General features: G+C 37.3%; 1 protein-coding gene across 1 annotated transcript in view; it reads left to right on the top strand.

The window, feature by feature from the left end:
* Positions 1-21,019, top strand: part of DCC (DCC netrin 1 receptor) — a 1,175,771-nt gene that overhangs the window by 792,294 nt on the left and 362,458 nt on the right. The window contains exons 6-7 of the mRNA XM_087927493.1: positions 9,681-9,835; positions 14,704-14,824. Coding sequence (XP_087783619.1) covers positions 9,681-9,835; positions 14,704-14,824 — 276 coding nt within the window. The remainder of the gene's footprint in view (positions 1-9,680; positions 9,836-14,703; positions 14,825-21,019) is intronic.

Here is a 21,019-nt window from a genome sequence, read left to right as displayed (position 1 = left end):
TCTAGAGATGCACGGCTGGTCTTTCCCAAAGCCCAGGGAGAATCCTCTTGACAGCCCTGTGGTTTTTCTCAAATAATAATGAAAAAAATAAGAGATGAACAAATGCACAGGATCATCAATAATGTCTGACTGTGGTTTATCTCAACCTGCCGTAGGGCTTATGCTATTGTGAACAACATGTGAAAAAGAGCAATATTTTTCTAACCAGTAAAGTTGGATTACTTGCTTTGCTACTAATCAAATTAGAATTTGATGATTTCTTTGCATTTGATCGAAATGGTATCATCTCATAAAAACTGGGAGGGTAAGTAATATAATGGAGTGTCTATAACTGCAAGGCTTATTCTGATTCCCTTTCATCTTTTTGCACTTAACTTTTAGAGCTGAGAACAAAGGTTACCTACTCCCTAGAGCAACAAATTGACAGGATAGGAAAAAAGAAAACCAATTCAGCTGTGATCCTTCTTTTTAATATTTCCACATTTATTTTAATTTCAGTTTCTACCCCCAGAGATTTCTTCTTCTTCTCTATCTCAGAGCTGTATCATGAAAGTTATAAAATTCTAGCTGTACATTATGATTTCTGTTCTTTCTTAGGCTTGCTGTTTGGGGCATTCTGTGGACAAAATCTTAATGAAAAATAAATCATGAACATTGATTGGAGTTAAAGTTACTTGCTTTTATTTCCCTCCTAGATTTGTGATTCTTCTATCTACTTCTTCATTAAGAATGATTAGAAAGGCTGTTGTTACTTAAAATTAAAATTCATGTGATATATACACATATATATATATATATATATACATACACACACACACACACACACACACATATGGTATTTAGCTTTGTTCGGGTATTTTCCCACGTCATTGTAGTTGTGCTTTTAAAGTTGTAGCAACGTTTCGGCAGAATCTCATCTGCCATCATCAGGCTTCTGTATAGTGTTCGTATGTGAGTCAGACTTTCACAGCCATTTCTGTTTTAAATTTGGGGCTAGCCTACTGCTGTGCCAGAATGTTTTTTTCTTCATCCTGATTGGTTGGGAGTCTTGGTCTGTGTTTATTGGTCTGGGAATTTGCTGTGTTCTGCTTGATTGGTGTTTCTAATATCTTCTGTCTGTTTTGTGGCTTTTTTTGTCTTGACTGGCAGCATTGTGTTCCTGTATTGGAGGCTTTTAGTGCAACTTGGCTCTGAGTAAATGGACGGCTATCATTTATTACGAAGCTAGGTTTCATCTGGGTGCCTGGTTGGGGTGTGTTTGAGCTGAAGGTATCAGGGGGGATCTGTTTGTGCCCCGAACAAAGCTGAATACCATACATACATACATATATCCAATACATACATACTTTACATGCATGCATGCATACATACATATATACATATCCATCTTATATTTCTATATAAGAGCCATGGCGGCACAGTGGTTAGAATGCGATATTGCAGGCTGATTCTGCTCACTGCCAGTGGTTTGATCCTGAGTGGCTCAAGGTTGACTCAGCCTTCCATCTTTCTGAGGTGGGTAAAATAAGGACCCAGATTTTAGGGGGCAATATGCTGACTTTGTAAACCACTTAAAGAGGGCTGTAAAGCACTATGAAGTGGTATATAAGTCTAAGTGCTTATCCCTTCTCATTCCTCTGTGTTTGCCTCAAAGTCAAGTCTTCTACTAAAGCCCTGGAAGTTTGAGTGTTCTGTGCAGAATTTTAGCTGTTCCTAATACTGCACTGTTGCTGGATAGAGAGCTATATGTTCATTCCTGGGACTTGTTAGAGCCCCTCTCCTGGCTTAGGAGTCACAGCCTCAAATGTTCCTTCCTACTACCATGGGATCATCTTGGCTTTTACTTTCCACATTCTTCAGGGCCTAATACTTCTCCAACTTCTCATACTCCTTCTTCTTTATGTTACTGTCACTTGGCACTGATACATCAATCACCACCACTGTATTCTGGTTCTGGCCTACTACTAGGATACCTGGTTGATTGGTCAGTACTACCTGTCTGTCTGGATCTGGAAGCCTCACAGAATCTTAGCCCCTGTTATTTTCTATGAACTTCTATGGAATCTCTCATCTGAACTTGGGATGGTCTAGCCCAGGGGCCTCCAGCCTTGGCAACTTTAAGACTTCTAGACTTCAAGTTTTACTGGCTGGGGAATTATGGGAGATGAAGTCGTCAAGTCTTAAGGTTGCCAATGTTGGACATCTCTGGTGTAGCCCATACACTGTGCAGATATTCCTGAACACAATGCCAACTATTTGGTTGTTCATGTTGTTCTTGCCTGCATCCTGTCCCTATGTGCTGAGCTGTTTCTGAAGCCTCTTTGCATAGTCAGGACCTTGGGTCCTGTCTGGTGTCTGGTGTGGGCTAGCTTGAAGACTACTTGGAAGCTTCATGTATTCTGGAAGTAGTTAGGTCTAATGACAATCATAATTTCCTAATGGAGAGGAAAGTGCACTACCTGTATCTTGAGATCAAGACTGTTGTAATATCTAAAGCCAGGTGAGTATAACTCACAAACAGACACCCCTTTTCCTTACTCACTCAAGTTTTGATCATACATGCCATCTTCATTTAATCCGAGTTTAAAATATGGATTAGAATGACTTTACTACATTAGATTTGGCATTTAAGTACATCAGCCAGAGAGATCCAGGTCTCCAGCAATCTACAAACTGAGGTTGGACATGGATATTCAACCCCTTTCCTATGATAACCTATCCCTCATTTCTCACTACCTCTCTCTCTCTGTCTGCCCATCACAGCACAATTTCTTAGTTCTAGTAGTCATTGTCAGCCTTGAACACTATTTTTGTTCTTGGAAGCTTGGAGGCTGACACATTCAGTACCTGGGATTTTGGGAGGGGGAATTTCATAGTGGGGTAGAAGAATAGACATAAGAACATTCTCAGAGAGTCAAGGACATGTTGCCCTGCAGCTGGAAGAGTGTGACTGGGATGATGTCTCCATTTGGGACAAAGATTTGATTGGACCATGTGATGGACTGATGAGTGAAGGGTATGGATCTTGGATTTCTCTTTTGGGAAGGGAAAAACTGAAATTCTCAGATTTGGGCTTTCTCAGATGTGCCAATATGACCACTCTAATAAAATGGAACTTTGAGGAATTAATTGTCTCAGAGTTTATTGGTTTTGAGTTGGTTAGTTCAAACACTGACACTCATCAATTCACCAGACTATTTCCTAACTTGTCCTTTCCCCAACTGTCTCTTCAAGAGCTAGATGACACTCGTGATAGTCTTGGGAATAACCACAATAAATCTCTATGCATTTGAAAAGAGCAAATTCTTTCTGCCTCCACTGGCTTTACCCTCTTTTCACTGAAAGAGGATGCCATTTCCAAAGAAGACATTTTGAGAAAATGGTAAAGTCATCTGGTCATGCACTTTCCATAACTAGCTCCTTTGCCAGTAATCTTTCAATTGGCTGCTGAGATACCTTTGTGGGCTCATTAGAGAACATGCTTGGCATTTTTCATTGTGAGCTTGAATACTTGCATGTCTTTGATGCAGAATTTCATTTCTTGGCATCTGAGCTCTTGTCATGAAGTAGAATGAGATACAAATATGGAGGAAAGAGAGTTTTCAGAAAATAAAAAGGAAATGGTTTTTTGAAGTCACCCAGTCATGTTGCATTGTCAGTGGTATGTCAAGGAAATTGAACCCCATTCTCTTTTGAAATAATTTATTAATATCTCCTTTGAACAGGTAGGAATTGATTACAGCAATCCTTTGATCTACTGTCGCATTCCTCTTCACCTTTGTGAAATCTACTACCCTACAAATAAATTGGCTCTTATAATTCTACAGCTGTTGTATCACATTGTTGGGGGAATAATGTGAGTTGAACTCCCATCACATGAACCAGGGTGCAAGTCTGGAAAGCTAATATCATTATTGGTGGTTTTTGTTCATCTTTCTGTATTATTCCTCTCTGAAAAATGACATTGCTTTGTTTAACTTTGATAACTATTTAGCACTATCAATGGTATACATAAATTTGTTCAAAGCTGTATGATGAAAAAAATGTTCCAACTTTCTTTTTTTTTAAAGAGAGCTTCATTCTTATTCCTTTATGATTTTGTAAACACTGATTCCAACAACACTCAGCAGAGATATTTTGGAGATTTACTGCTACACTACCTTGCTCTAACAAGCCTGTTTTTAACTTGGTATGGGTAGTCCTCGATTTATGACCACAATTGACCCTAAAATTTCTGTTGCTAAGTAAAACATTTGTTAAGCAACTTTTGTTTCATTTTACAACCATTCTTGCCACTGTTGTTGAGTGAATCACAGCAGTTGCTAAGTTAGTAACATGGTTTTTAAGTGAATCTGGCTTCCCCATTGAGTTTGATTGTCAGAAGTTTGCAAAAGAGGATCGTGAGACTGAGGAACATTGCAACCTTCATAAAAATAAACCAGTTGCCAAAAATTTGAATTTTGATCATGTGACAATTTTAAGTGTGAAAAACGGTCACAAGTCACTTTTATCAGTTGTAACATCAAATGGTCACTACATTAACTATTGTAAGTCAAGGACTACCTGTATTTTAAATTACTTTCTGACTTCTGAACTAATGGTTAAATAATTCAGAGGCTCCTGAGACTAAAAAGGTTATCTAATTCCTTTTTACCCAAAATTAAAAAGAACTAGTAGGATCTAGGTGTGAAGGTTTTACTCCTAGAGGGTGGATTTAGAGGGTGCCTCTTTACTATCTCAAAAACTCAATCTACAAAACAAGAAAGAGAGTGTAAACCCTTGCTCACTGATTGTTTTCAAACAGCCCAGGAAAACAGACCTCCTGCCAGTTTATTAGGGGTTATAAACCTATTCTCAGATATCAGCAACAGCTAAGCAAAGCAAAGCAAAGCAATAACCCTTTACTTACCAACTCTCAATACTACTTCATTACTTTCATTATCTCAAAAAATCAATTTCTTTAAAATAATTAACTTTTATCAAATGATTAATTGATTTATTGTTTTTATTGATTAGTATGATTGAGTGTTTAGTGCATATAGTGTAATTACTGAATATCTGATTAGTAAAATCAGTGATTTAGTGAATATAATTGACCAGTGTGTTTAGTAATTACTGTAATAAATTAGGCTGTTTGTTGCTTAGTAAAATTATTTGATTAGAGTGATTTGATTTTTTATTTTTCTTATATGTATCCATGCATTCATAACTATGTTTTTACTTATAACTATTATCTTGTAAGCAATTGACAAAAATAAATAAATTAAATAAAATAATAATAAAAGTTCAAATCCACCGTCACCAGTGAAAGTTTATTAAGTGATATTGCCAAGTCCTTATCATTCTGTGTCTTCTCCTTCACAATGTTGTGATGAGATAATGAACAAATTGTAGGGCAGGGCAGGTTGAGTTCCTAGAGGAGAAAAAGTGGGAAGATTCCAATTTCAGAGAAAAAAAGAAATCGCAAAAATCCAACTGTGAGGTACAAAAAATTGTCCACCACTGAGCTCTTTAGTAATGGTTAACAAATGTGGTCCATCAGAATTTCTAATTATTCTATTCACGTACAGCTATGCCATTAATATTAATAACAATCTTTTACATTTATATTTCTTTTAACAAACATTGCCTATCAGTTGTCTTTCACTTTAATCAGCTATATATCATATTTTACTTATTACTGTCTTTAAATAAAAAAACCAAACAATAGTTATTAACAGTAGTCAATAAAGTTATTATTCTTATTCAAGTTCATCTTGTCAACTGATAAAAATCTTCCATGTTTCTTTTCAGTTTTTTTTAAACGTTCTTTGTAAATCATTGAGAGCCTTATTCTCTTTACAAACAAATATTCCACTACACATCAATAGAAATTTTTTCTATCACTTTAATCATCTAACATATTTTCTAACCCTTTTCTATTTCTAATATAACAATGCTATCCCATGCACCCTTGCAGAATCCTCTCCTTAAGTTAAATTTTAACCATTGTCTCTGTGTCTTTTAAATAGGTTTATACCTTTAATTCTTGTATGCTTTTGCTGTACCTCTATATCTTGTTTCTGTCTTTTGTACCTTCTTTTCCTTTCCCTCTTCCCTCTCTTCTTCTCCCTCCCCTTTTTATTCCATTTTCTATCTGATTCTCCCTTCTGTGATCCTCCCTTCTGTTTCTTCCTGATATTATGAGTACTTTTCAAATTACTCTCTTTTTTTGGTTGTTGCTTCAGTGCTTAAGTTTTTAACTCCCTTTCCCCCCTTTCCCTTTTTTACCCCACTTAAAATTGCTTGGTCATTAAAGATGGCTTCTTCGTTGTCCCGCCATTCTTGTTCTGCCAGCGTTTCTTGTTGTTTTTCATAGTTCAAGATCTCCATTTCTAAAAATTGAAATACAAAGCCAAAAGATCCTCTTCCATCTTGTGCTTCTTTTTGTTCTTTAAGTCTCATTTTTAACTCTTCAAGGAGTAATGCCATTTAAAAAAAAATTAAACAACCCCCAATTGATTTTAGTTTATTTCATTAGGATCCTCCATCCGAAGTTCCAGGAATTATCCAATAATCCAAAATTGTTTCTTGCTTCTTTTTTCACTTTCTCTTTCCAGGGGTTTTGTTATCTTGTAAGAATGTTTCACCTACAATGTATCTTTTGCAAGTCTTGTTAAAATTCCACTATCATTTTTTTTTTAAGTTCCAGGTGGTCTCCTCCATTTTCCAGATTCCACCCTCTTTTTTCCTTTTTCCCTCTGCTGCTTTCTTTCTTTCTTTAAAGAAAGTTTTTAAATTATCCAAGAATCTTTATCCCTTTGACACTTTATTTTCAGCTAGAAATAGCCTATTAATGTCAAAGTGGATTAGTATCAATTTCTTATTCGAATCTCTTCTTAATGTTCCAAGTCAGTTAAAACTGTCAATGTTAGAGGGAAAAAAAGCCAATTCAATTTCCTTTCCCTTTCTCTTTCGCAGCTTAAAATCTTTTTTAAGGAATACTTTTAGTCTTTAAAATTCAGGTTCCAGGTACCTTAAATAGATGTTCTCCATTCAATCTGGTCAGTCAACCTTTCTCCGTTAAACTTCCTCCTGCACAATCTTGTCCGGTCGGGTTCTTCTTTGAGGTGGCCATTTCTGACCGCCGCTGCAACCGCCTTTGGGAAAGGGAGTAACGGCCAGCCGAGGAGGAGAGATGCAACTCTCCTCAACCCTGCTGATGGCTCCCCCTTCTTCACCACTTCTACGGGATGGCTTTAGCCCCAAATCCAGGTGGCTCGGGGCGCTCCAATGTTGAGCATGGATCAAAGCCGCAGACGATCGCAATTTCGGTCCGTCGCCAAAGAAGCCCAAACCGGAAGTCCAAAGATGTATATTCTTAAATAAACATATGTTTCTCTTTCTGGGGTTACATCAGAGGTGGTATTCAGCAGGTTCTGACCAGTTCTGGAGAACCGGTAGCGGAAATTCTGACTGGGGATTTTACACAGTATCCTTCCCCTGCCATGCACCAAGCCATGGCCACAGAACCGGTAGTAAAAAAAATTGAATCCCACCACTGAGTTACATGCCTCATAAAAGTCCTTTGGGCTGATGGTTATCTACCTTTCTTTTTTTCTTCTGTGGAATTGTGATCACTTCTCAGGGAGTGAAAGGAGAAGAGAGGACTCATTGGAAAAGACCCTGATGTGGGGAAAGATGGAAAACAAATGGAGAAGGGGACAGCAGAGGATGAGATGTTAGATAGTATCATTGATGCAATGAACATGGGTTTGGGTGGAGAAGAACTGGGGAGGCTGATGTGCTATAGTTCATAAGATCGTGAATGTCAGGATTCCAAGTTAACAGCTCAGATGAAATCAAAACTCCAAGGCGCAAGGCTTTCTCAATGTATAGATTTATTAGGCATGTCATATTGGCACAGCTGGTGAAAACCTGACTCTGAAGTCCCCCGGGTTTTCCCCACTCAATTCAAAACCCAAAGTTCTTTCCTCCATTACTCACAATCATCACATGCCATAATCAGGTTACCTTCCTCAAACTAGGTGGCTCCCGCCCATGCCCTTCCAGGTGCTAATGAGAATGTCCTTGGTTCTCAGAAGAAAGAATGTTATTTTGGCTATATATTCCCTCCGTTATCTCTACTCCCCCTCCCTTTCCCACAGCTCTCTTCATCCTCGCTGTGGCAACCCTGAAGACATTCCAAGATGGCTTCAGGGTTGACAGTGAACAGTTGGACAAGACTTAGTGACTGAACAACAAAATCCTCTTTGGGTTGAGAGAGAGAGTGATTGGCTCAAGGTCACCCAGCTGATTTTGTGCCTAAGGCAGGATTAGAATGTATGGTCTCCCAATTTTGGGCGTGATGCTTTAACCCAGAGTGGGGAACAATGGCCTTTGCATAACTGATGGACTTTAACTCCTAGAATTCCTGAGCCAGCCATGCTCAGTCATAAAGGGGCCATCGTTGTCTACCTCTGCGTTAACCACTACCCCAAACTGACTCTTGAGCTATCAATAAGTGTAAAATAAATATAATGATCTATAGGGTCTGATAATTTTGCAACCCAAAGAACTCAGCATTAGTTATATATGTATATTCTGTTAGATAATTCCTCCTTGTACTGATACAACTGTAAAAACTGTATTATTCTGACATCACGCATGGCTACTTCAGAAACACAATTGCATTTTCCATGTCAAAAAACAAGCCGTGGATGCTATCCTGAAAATTAAAAATCTAATCTGGCTTTCTTGCAGCTATGAATATTCAGAATAATGAATATTGTTCCCTTGTTGAAAACTGATGAACAGGATGGATTCCCTCCACCTCCCATCTTTTTTGATGATAGAAAAACTCATTAGAAATGTGATGTTATTAGCAGTTTCCCTTGAATTGCAAATTTCTATCATACTATAACTAGTATTATGATAATGATGAAATTAAATTAAATTAGCATATCACATACTATACAGGAAAAGTGTTAATACATTATAGTAATACAAGACAACAGATAATTGCCAGCTTAATAAGAATTTGTCCTCTGAAAAGATCGTTTGGCTTACATCTTCTTCCTGCGGTCCTGGAAAATTGTTTCTCACCCTTGTTTATTTTGTAAAGCAATCACAAGTTAGGTAAAAGACCATGTATCACAATACTAATGGAATTGGATGGTATATTTTTATTTATTTACTTATTTATTTATATCTTGCCTTTATTATTTTTATAAATAACTCAAGGTAGCAAACATGCCTAATATTCCTTCCTTCTCCCTGTAAGATGGGTTGTGCCAAGAGAGAGTGACTCGTCCAGCTTTCATGTCTAAAGTGGGACTAGAACTCACAGTCTCTTGCTGATTGGTCCAAAGTCACCTAATCTGCTTTAATGTCCAAGGTGGGACTAGAACTAATGTTCTCCTATTCGCCCAAAGTTACCCAGGCAGCTTTTGTGCCTAAAGTGGGATTATAACTCATGTTTTCCTGGTGTTTGGCCCAAAGTTACCTAGCTAGCTTTTTTGCCTAAGGCAGGACTGGAACTCATAGTCTCCTGGTAATTAGGCCAATACCTTAACCACCCAAGTTTGATCTACTGACTGCATTTTGTCTGATAGCTGAGGATTTGTCACAGATAAATAATTCTGTATTAGGTTTCTGGTAACAGCTTTCATTCTGATCTCTCTTTCTCTTTGTTTTTGCAGTTCCTCCATGGTTTATCACTCACCCTTCAAATCTCTATGCCTATGAAAGTATGGACATCGAGTTTGAATGTGCTGTCTCTGGAAAACCAGCCCCTACAGTACAGTGGATCAAGAACGGAGAAGTTGTCATTCCTAGTGATTATTTTCAGATAGTGGTAATTATCAGTGGTTGTTATTACACCTTTGAAACCAGTTCAACAGCTTCAACCTAAATTGTAAAATGATTCCAGCAAATCTGTTTTTTTTTTTTAATGGTAATATAGCAAGGTGGGCTTTCAAAGTTAGCACTTAGTAATAATGTAATAAGGTACACAGATTAAATGATTGCTTTGAAAGTAAGGATGGAGAGAAAAAAGGTGAAAACCATTTCCCATGACCTTCTGTGATTTTTTTTTTAGTCACCTTTGCTCTTTTCTAATAGCTGGGTTGTTTTTTTCTATATGAGTGGTTTTAATTAGTCATTATCTATTGGAAATGATGATATAATAACACTATGCAGTACATTTAGCTAGATTTGTAGACTAATCAGATCTACTAGAAGGCGTTCTTTGCAATGCAATTTAAGTGAGAGATCTTAATCCAGTCAAGAACATTTGTAGTATTCCTTGAAAAACAATCCTTCCAATTATACCCTTTCAATTCTGACATAAGGTTACAGTAATAAAGTACCCATATCTTATTTGTACCAAGCCCTATTCAAAATGTACTTTATTCAGTGACTTCTCCTCAACCATGATCTGCTATACTCAGAATCGTTGACTTAAACCTTGAACTCACCAGACAGTTTACAGAGTGATTGCCCTTAAATCAGTGTTTTTCAACCTCAGCAATCTTAAAATATGTAGACTTCAATATCCAGAATTCTCCAGCCAGCATACCAAAATTCTTGGAGTTGAAGTCCACGTATCTTAAAGTCTGTAGAGATTCTCAGTCATCCAGGTCATGATTGTCCTAAAGGTGCTTTTTCAGGAGGCAACTGGATTTTCTTGTTTTTTTCCTTTGGAAGACATTTTGCTTCTCATCCAAGAAGTTTCTTCAGCTCTGACAGAATAGTGGAGAATGGAAGGATTGTGGGGAATGGAAGATATAAATATAATAAATGGATATAAATCCTCCCATTCCCCACTATCCTGTCAGAGCTGACAAAGCTTCTTGAATGAGAAGTGAAACATCTTCAAAAGAAAAAAAAAGTCCAGTTGCCTCCTGAAGAAGCACCTTTGGGGCCCCATATCTTAAAGTTGTTGAGGTATAGATGGAAACTAATCAAGGATAAAACCCCTTGAACTGAGGAGAAATTTCCTCATAATGAGAACAATTAACCACTGGAACAATTTGTCTCCAGATGTTCTTGGTCTGTCATCATTAGAGGCTTTTAAGAAGAGATTGGACAACCACATTTTTGAAATGGTATGGTATGGTCTTCTCCTTGTGCAGGAGATTTGACTAGGAACCTCCAAGGTCTCTCCCAACTGTTATTATGAGAAACACTGCCATATATAAAGGAGGCACAGAACCCTCATGCCAAACAGTCTCATTCTGATTTTGCTTCCTCCTTTAATTATATGTTAAAAAATAGGTGTCTTTTGTGTTGTACATGCACCTTTTAACAAGCCAGAATAAACTTCTTCCCAATAAAAACTATATCTTTGAAGAAAATTTCCTGTCAGGAGAAGAAAGAAAAGTTGAATCCCCCATTTTCCATCTCCTACAGGCCCAATAATTTCCAAATGGTGTAGTAGCATTTTTCATGTTTAAATCTGAAACAAGGGCAGGAGGGACTCCTTGAAACCAGGAGGTTTCAGGTTCCTCAGAAAACAGAGAGAAAAAATGCCAAAGAAGTTATGCAGCACTATAAATTTGTAGCCTGACCTAACATGGAATACTGTAAGAGCATGATCACTATAGAAAAATCTGAGGAAAAAATGTTGGGCCTCGATGCATATTCAGAAAAAAATGGGCTTAAGATCAAACTGTAAAGAGTATTTGCAGTTCAGAGTTGAGTCCTTGGTGCTCTCTGAGCCTGTTTATTTTCTGGCTAGCACTGATGATATTATCTAGTTGGGTAATGAAACTTCTTCAAGAAAACAATCAAACTGAGAGATCGCCAAGTCCTTGGTGCTCTCTGAAATTGGTTATTTTCTTGCAGATGTTTCATTACCCAACTAGGTAACATCATCAGTGCCTGCAACTGTGCCGCTCTAGAAAAGGCCCATCATTACATGAAAATTGAGACTTTATCAAATAACATATACACACATCTCAGAAAGGAAGCACACTGATACAGAACTTCTGTAATATATTGAATAGAACTTCTAAATCCAAAGTTAATATTCAGTATTGTAAAATACTGTATATATTTATTTCAAAAGAAGCTTACTGGGGCTTAAAACACTAAGTCAACACAGTACTTTCCCTGATTTTTAACAACTTAGTTGTGAGACATCTAACACATCTCATATATAAGGACATCAGTTTGCTGACACAAGACCCCTTCTGTCAATAAATGGACAATGCTGACCTTTCAATTAAAAATGGCTTGGAATAGTTTCTCCTTATTTTCAGAAAAGATCTGTTTGGTGGTAGGAACTTTCAAGTCCATACAACCTTACCCATAAATGTATTATTATTGTTTATAAGGAAGACAATTAAATATTTCAAGTTTGCTTTGCCTGGAATTTTATTCTGCACTTCTAAGCAAAACTTTTATTTTCTTTTGAGTTCTCACTTAGAAATCAAAGTTTTACAGCAGAGGGAGCCAACTTAGAATTTTGTAACTGTAGAACAGATTGACTTTCAAATTATTTCTCTTACTCGGAAGAAATATTTAAAAATCAAGACAACAACAATGAACCTACTGACAATGCAAATATATTCCCTGTGCAAGATAGCGGAGATATTTTTTTAATGTCAATTTTAAGTGCTAGATAAGAAATTTGTGTTATTTTCCGCTCTGCAGCATTATCGTTCTTTTAACAACATGGTCTTGACTTTATAGCAGTGTAAACAAATAAGAGTCAGCATATTTGTTTAAATAAATATACATTTTATTAAAGTTCTAGGATAGTGATGAGAGAAGATACATATGAATAGTTATCTATATATCTATCTCATTCAATGTTTTCTGAAGGAAGTTAACATTCTTTTCAGGATTTGTAATACCTATTTTCTTCTATAATTAGGAATCTTACATGTGCAAAATGTTAAGATGTAATGTATTAGTTTAAAATGTTTAAAATTATTTATTTTTATCTATTTTGATATTGTCTTCTATGTTCTCTCCTTTTTTATAAACATCCTTGGCTAAGCTATAGTTTAGAGATATCCATTATGATAAAGCATAAAATTTAGAATAAAATACCACCATAAAACAATGCCTACTGTTTTTTTTTTAAAGGCAAATACAGAAAATAAAAGATATAAATATCAACATTGTCATCTTTATCATTTTTCTCAGGTTCTCAGCAGGGTTCAGTATGAATTATCCTTATCTCCCTGAGGAGAAAATTTAAGAGCCCTGCTCAAATCAACATTATTTCAGAAAATAAGGATATGTGACAGCTCACTTTTTCATATAATTTTATTAAAGCATACAATTAAAAAATAAAACTTAATACAAACTACATAAAAAAAAAAAAACAGAAGGTACAGAAAGGGAAAAACAGAGAAAAATACAAAGGACTTCATCCCGACAAGTACCAACAACCGTTAGTTACTAATCTCTTAAAATACAACAGATACACTCTGTTCCTCATAATTCATCTCTCAACTATAAACAAAATTTTGAAGCTTGTTATTCATTTCTAGTCATGTGACAGCTACCTCAGTATATTGAAAAGTCCACTTAGGGGGAAATGAATTGTCCATCCCGTTTCTGTAGTTTCTGGGAAATTCAGGGATAATGTACAGTTGAGGAAATTAGGTTTGTGTAGCCTATCAAAGAGAAGAATTGAGGGGACATGATAACTATCTTCCAATACTTAAGGAGACATCACTGAGGAGAGGGGATTGACTTATTCTACAAAGCATTAGAAGGCAGTACAAGAAGCAATGGGTGGAAGTTCATCAGACGGAGATTTAACCTGGAACTAAGGAGAAATTTTCTGACAGGACAATTAAACAGTTGAATAGCCTGTCTCTTGGAGTTATGGTTGCTCCATCACTGGAGGTTGTTGAAAAATATACTGGATTTGTCTGGGATGGTAGAGGGCCTCCTGCTTTGAACTATCACTATTTGCAACCTTCTCAGCCATCTTCTGACAAGCAAACTCAATGGGAAAGCTGGATTCATTTAACAACTAAGTCACGTGACAATGAGATTGGGTGGCATATAAATTTGGTAAATAAATAGAAATAAATAAATAGATAAATAAATAAATAAATAGAGATAAATAAATAAATGACTACCAGATTAATATAATAACTGCAGTGATTCACACAAAAGAGTTGTAAAATCAGATGTGATTCAGATAACCATCGTGCTTAGTAACAAAAATTCTACTCCCAATTGTGCTTCTAAGTCGAGGACTACCTATACAGCTAGTCGTTAACTTACAACAGTTCATTTAGTGATTGTTCAAAGTTACAATGACTCTGAACAAAGTTACTTATGACCATTTTTCACACTTACGACTGCTGCAGCATCCCCATGACCATGTGATCAAAATTCAGACGCTCGGCAACTGACTCATATTTATGACGGTGGCCGTGTCCTGGGGTCATGTGATCTGCTTTTGTGACCTTCTGACAAGCAAAGTCAATGGCGAAGCCAGATTCACTTAACAACCGTGTTATTAACTTAACAAATGCAGTGATTCTCTTAATAACGGTGGCAAGAAAGGGGGTAAAATGGGGGCAACATTCATTGAACAAATGACTCACTTAGCGACATAAATTTTAGGCTCAATTGTGGTCATAAGTCGAGGACTACCTGTAGTCAAAAACAAGTTGTTCCCAATTTGATCCCTTCCTTGAATTCACAGCTCCAAGATCACCCTTTGGCTTCTGTGTGTCTCTCTCTCTTTAGGGAGGCAGCAATCTGCGGATTCTGGGCTTAGTAAAATCAGATGAAGGCTTCTACCAGTGTGTAGCTGAAAACGAAGCTGGGAATGCACAAACCAGCGCACAGCTAATCATCCCCGAACCTGGTAAGCTGTAAAGAATGTTCCGAATTTCCTGTTTCAATTTTTATGATTAACAGAGCTTTGAAATATGCAACCTTGTCTGACGTGTGGCAGCATCATATGCTGGTTGGTTGCAATGACAGTGGTAGGGAATCACTCATGACATGCATCAGTGGCTTCTACTTCAGGAGAAAGCCACTAGAATTGCCCTTAGAGGGAAGTGAGAAACCTCTGAATTCATCAGAGCTATGGAGTATGTTAGATAGATGCATAAAGTATCTTCCCTTGGGCAGATATCCCATCCTGGTGGGTAGAAACACATCCACATCTAAGTGGTGCTTTTATTTCTCCTGCTGACTCTTGGGATGAACTTTTCAGGAGTTTTATGTCAGCCATGAACAATCAGGCCCATATGCACACAGTTCAAGCTAATTATTTTATTATAAGGCAGTCCCTACAGATTTTACTCTACTAGTTGTTGCTGACTATAGGGGGCTATGCTCACCTCCATTTCAAAGCCACTAAATCAGCACTGTCCGAAGACATTTCCATGGTCCTGTGGCCAGCATGATGTCATAGAGTGTTACCTTTCCCTTGAAGTGGTACCTATTTATCTAGTTGCATTTGCATGGTTTGAACTGCTAGGTTAGCTCGCCCATTACGTGGAGCTCAAGTCTCAAGTCTCAAACATGCTGGCTTTTCACCCAACAAGTTCAGAGTTTTAATTACTGAACCCCAACTACTTTATTATGTTCTGCCTAAAATACAAGATTCATCCCAGGACTGGCAGCCTTCTCTTGGGAACCAAGAAATATAAGGTCCAAAGGTTGGTCCTAGCGCTTTGACAGTTGTCATGTAACTCCATGCTAATTCTGCGCTTGCGTCCTTCTCCTTGCCAGGTTGGCTGATTTATTTATTTATTTGTTTGTTTGTTTGTTTATTTATTTATTTATTTATTTATTTGATTTGTCAATCGCTTACAAGATACATGTATAAGAATAAACATAGTTGTGAATATATGAGATCGATACTTATAAGAAAAATAAAAAGAAACAATAGGACAGGGATGGTAGGCATGATTGGTGCGCTCATGCAGGCCCCCTGCAGGCCTCTTAGGAAGAGAGTGAAGTCAATAGTAGACAGTCTAAGGTTAAAGTTTTTGGGGGTTGGGGAAGAAACCACAGAGTCAGGTAGAGTATTCCAAACATTGACCACTCTGTTGCTGAAGTCGTATTTTCTGCAATCAAGTTTGGTGCGGTTAACCTTGAGTTTGTATCTATTGTGTGCTCTTGTGTTGTTATGGTTGAAGGTGAAGTATTCATTGACAGGTAGGACATTGCAATGTATGATTTTATATACTATATTTAGATTGGACCGAAGGCAGTGTAGTTCTAGGTTTTCTAGGTCTAGAGTTTCAAGTTTGGTGGCATAAGGTATTCTGCAATGAGTAGAGGAGCGGAGAACTCTTCTTGTGAAATATTTCTGGACTTTCTCAACTGTGTTAATATCAGATACATGATATGGGTTCTGGACTGATGAGCTATATTCAAGTATAGGTCTAGCAAATGTTTTGTATGCTCTAGTTAGTAATGTGATATTACCAGAGAAGAAGCTATGTAGGATTAGATTAACAACTCTTAATGCCTTTTTGGCTATGTAGTTACAGTGGGCTCTTGCACTTAGGTCATTAGAGATGAGTATTCCAAGGTCTTTTAAAGAGTTGGATCATCAACAAGGTCTTGACTATTTATGTTGTATTTTATTTTCTGATTTTTTTTGCCAATATGTAAGATAGAGCATTTATTTGTTGAGATTTGAAGTTGCCATTTGATTGACCATGCTGCTACACAGTCAAGGTCATTTTGGAGGGTAGTAGTATTGAATACACCAGTATTGTGGTGTTGAATAGCTTTACATCATCAGTGAAGAGAATGCAGTTGCTCTTAATGTGATCACAGATGTCATTTATGTAGAGTATGAAGAGAGTTGGTCCTAGAACACTGCCTTGGGGGACACCACTGTTGACAGGCACAGAATTTGATAGGATGCTCCCAATTTTGACCATTTGTTGTCTGTTTGACAGGAATGCTTCTATCCAGTTATGCAGTTGTCCAGAGATACCATAAGATTTTAGTTTTAGGAGTAGTTTGTCGTGTACCACTGAATCAAAGGCTTTACAGAAGTCTATGTAAATTGCGTCTATTGCTTTGCCCTGATCGAGTTGTGTAGTCCATAAGTTTTTTCAGTGTAAGAGTTGCAGATTACAGGGTAGTTTTTTTTCTAAAACCAAATTGTTTATTAGAGAGTAGGTTGTTTGTCTCTAAGTGGAGGATAATGGATTGGTTAATAATTGATTCCATGACTTTACAGGTGACGCAGCATAAGGAGATCAGTCTGTAATTTTCAACTAGGCTGGGGTCTCCCTTTTTGAAGATGAGGATGACTGTGGCTTGTGACCATAGTTTTGGCAAGGAGCTGGTCCTGAAAGATTTTTCAAAGATTATGCTTAGAGGTTCGACGATGGCAGTGGATAGCTTTTTTAAGAAGTAGGCACATATTCCGTTCCAACCCTTTATGAGAAGAAGAAAAAAAACAGGGAAAATTATCTCTCTTTTTAGTAGCCAGTGTATTTTGATAAACAAAAGGGGCAGGGGGGGGCAGGGGGGGGGGCAAAAAAATGTGCATCCAATCCAATCTATACCCAATCCATGTCAGTGTAACATTCCTCCAGTTTTAATCTATCAAACAAATACACTGTGATCTTTTTCAGCAAAAAGGGGGAAAATATTTTGCCCTACATAAAGTATTCTACTTTGTATACATTTTCCCCAATGTACCCTTGCCTGCAATTTATCCTTATATATTCATTTTATGTAATTATCCTTAGTACATAATGTTGTTTACATGAATATTCCCAATGCACGTTTTTCTTCCCCTGTATGCTGCCAAATATACATTTTTGCCTGCAGACACGTTTTTATATGCAGCATTGGAGTTGAAAAAGATTTCAAGACAACTGATATAGTATAAAGTACATTCCAGTTCGTGCCATAGCAGTTTTTCTCCCCCACTTTTTTTGACGGATTGCAGAATTGTTCTTGGAAAGACACATAGAATAGATTTGTTTTTACATCCCTGATGGAAGATAATGTCATTCATGGGCCTGCCTATCCCCATTGCAAACTGTTTATTTCCATATGGGCAGCTATAATTAAAATACTTCGCATTGGAACAAAAAAAACATCATTTGAGGATGCTCAAACAGAATGCGTTATCAGGTTATTTTAAGCTGCCTTCCATTGGACCATTGTTTCAGTAGCGCTCTGGAAGGAAGAACAGGTGAACAATAAGAAAAGAAATAATATGTATGCAGCATATCCTTGCACTATTCTTCAGTAACAACAATTATTGCATCGCAGAGTCTTGTAGTCAGTCAGAAGAGAACAACAGTGAATAGAGAGGAGGGGGGAAGCAGAAGCCCACTTCTTAAAAATAAAAATAATAAAAAATAATAATAGAGCTGGTCCTCAGCTTAGAATTTAGCAACTGTTTTGTTATAATTTGTTTGCTAATTTTCACACTTGTCCTAGAAAGAAGGTAAGAAAGGTAATTCAATAGAAAAGAATACATACAGCTGAGGGTTGGACTACTGAGTCCTTAGTGCTTTCTCAGCTTGGTTGTTTGCTTGCAGACATTTCATTGCCCAACTAGGTTATGTCATCAGTGCTAGAATGGGATGTGGGGCATGCTCCTTGTTTATATATAGTAGCTTGCCAGGATTGATAGAGATTTGATCGGGGTCATTGATTAGGATAATGAACTACCAAGGAGAAAATAACACACTCTCATAATACTGGCAGTCCAATTCTGAACCCAATTGCGGTCATAATTTGAGGACTACCTCTAACTGGGTTTGCTGCTTCTCCCACACTTCATATTCACTGCTGGTTTTTTTTTTCTGTCTGCTGTTTTACTATTCCTCAAGGTTTAAACTACCAACAACTCATTGTTTGAAATACACATCAAAGCAAACACACCCAACCCAAAGGTTTTTGAACAGTGATGCTGAAACTAGTCCGAGTCATTTCATTTATTTATTGTTAAGTGTACGCTAAACAAATGTATGTGATATGATTGAATATTCTTGTTGGAGCCTCCTTTTCAAATGTTCTTCTGAACCTGTGAGAATTCCAGCATAGGATGGGATAGGGACACATGTGTTTCTCTTTTTATGTCCATATACTCAATCAATGTGCTTCCTTCACTTATCATGTATTTATCTACTTAATCAGTATCTGTGACCATGAACACTATTGCAGTCATTTAACATGAATAAAATTCATGGCAAAATCAACACAGGATGTGATAGGGACACACATGTTTCTCTTTTTATGTCTATGTGCTCATTCAATATGCTTCCTTCACTTATCTTGAATTTAGCTGCTTAATCAGTATCTGTGGCCATGAACACTATTGCAGTCATTTAACATGAACACAATTCCTGGCAAAACCAGAGAGCAATAGCCTCTGGAGGGGTGATTCAAAGGTAACATGGACCAATGTCAGCAGCACACTGGTATCCTGTTGCAAATCCTTTTTGACATGTAACACAAGCTGTGTCGTGGTCAAACAGTGTGGAGAGAGTTGTAGATGTAGAGAGTTCTCTGCACTGAACTCTCTTGCATTAATAAAAATCAATGAAGGATGCCTAAATGAATTTATTGGTGCTGATCTCTCCTCTCATTCCATTGGGAGAGCATCCCATAAGTGCTTTTTCTCCCCATCCCATTCCTTGGTGCTTCCAGGTTGAAAGAATTAGTCGGTGACATCATTGTTGCCCAGGGGACACCTGGTTGGGTCTCCTTTCATGTCCCCATGAAGTTGCCCACCAAAGTGGTACCTGTCTATTTACTCATGGTTCCACATTTTCAAACTGCTGGGCTGGCAGGAGCTGGAGGGAGTGATGGGAGCTCATCCAACCATGCAACTGGGTCTCAAACACAAACCTGACAATTGTTAGCCAAGCATGAGCCCCACCTTGTTTTATTCTCAACATGATTGTGAACTCATATGTTCATTACTAGGATTCAGCTTAGATTTAATTGGAAGCCTCCATTGGATAGAAAGAACTTTATAATAGAGTGGAGGGAAGCAAACAGAGGTTGAATCACGCTATGTTATGAGAAAAAATGAGAATGCGGATGTCGTGTGTTGGAATTGATGTTTTCAAGTCATTTTTGTCCTAGGTGAGCAATGTAGATTTCTTCATGGGATTTCTTCATCCATCCACCCATCTACCCAGACATCTCCATTTGCTATTATCTATCTATCCTAGCTAACCATCTATTACCTTTCTGCATATCATCTGTCTATGAATTCCATAAATAAGAATTATTGAGTCTGTCATCTGCACCTCTATAACTGTCTGGTTTGGTTCTGCAACTCAACAAGACAGACACAGACTTCAGAGAGTAATTAGGACTGCAGAAAAAAACAATTGCTACCAATCTGCCTTCCATTGAGGAGTTATATACTACACAAGTCAAAAAGAGGGCTGTGAAAATATCTACAGACCCCCTCACACCCTAGACATAAACCATTTCAATTCCTACCCTCAAAATGATGCTATAGAGCACTGCACACCAGAACAACTAGACACAAGGACATCCCCCCCCCAAACACCATCATTCTGCTAAACAAATAATTCACTTAACACTGTCCAACTATTCACAAAGTCTGCACTACTATTACTATTAATCTTCTTATCAGTCTTTTTCACCCCTCCCTTCCCACTTGACTTCCCATATGACTGTAACTTTGACGCTTGTATCCTTACGATTTATATTGACTGTTTCCTAGTATGTTTTTATTGCTTATTGTACCTTATGACTATTATTAAGTGCTATACCTTATGATTCTTGACTCTTGATGAATGTATCTTTTCTTTTATGTATACTGAGAGTATTTACACCAAGACAAATTCCTAGTGTGTCCAATCACACTTGGCCAATAAAGAATTCTATTCTATTCTATTCTATTCTATTCTGTTCTGTTCTGTTCTGTTCTGTTCTGTTCTGTTCTGTTGTCACAATTCAAAAACATATATTTCCTTAGTTTTTGACCACCTATAAAATTCACTGGGGTTTGTCAACATTCCCTTCAATTCTCTCTTTCTTTCCATCCTCTCTTCCTCTTTCTCTCTCTTCATCCATTCATCCA

This window comes from Pseudonaja textilis, chromosome 2 (assembly GCF_049901715.1).
Source record: "Pseudonaja textilis isolate UNSWEBS1 chromosome 2, rPseTex1.2, whole genome shotgun sequence".
Taxonomy (NCBI): domain Eukaryota; kingdom Metazoa; phylum Chordata; class Lepidosauria; order Squamata; family Elapidae; genus Pseudonaja; species Pseudonaja textilis.
Note: the sequence above shows the minus strand (reverse complement) of the source record. Positions and strands in the feature narration are given on the sequence as shown.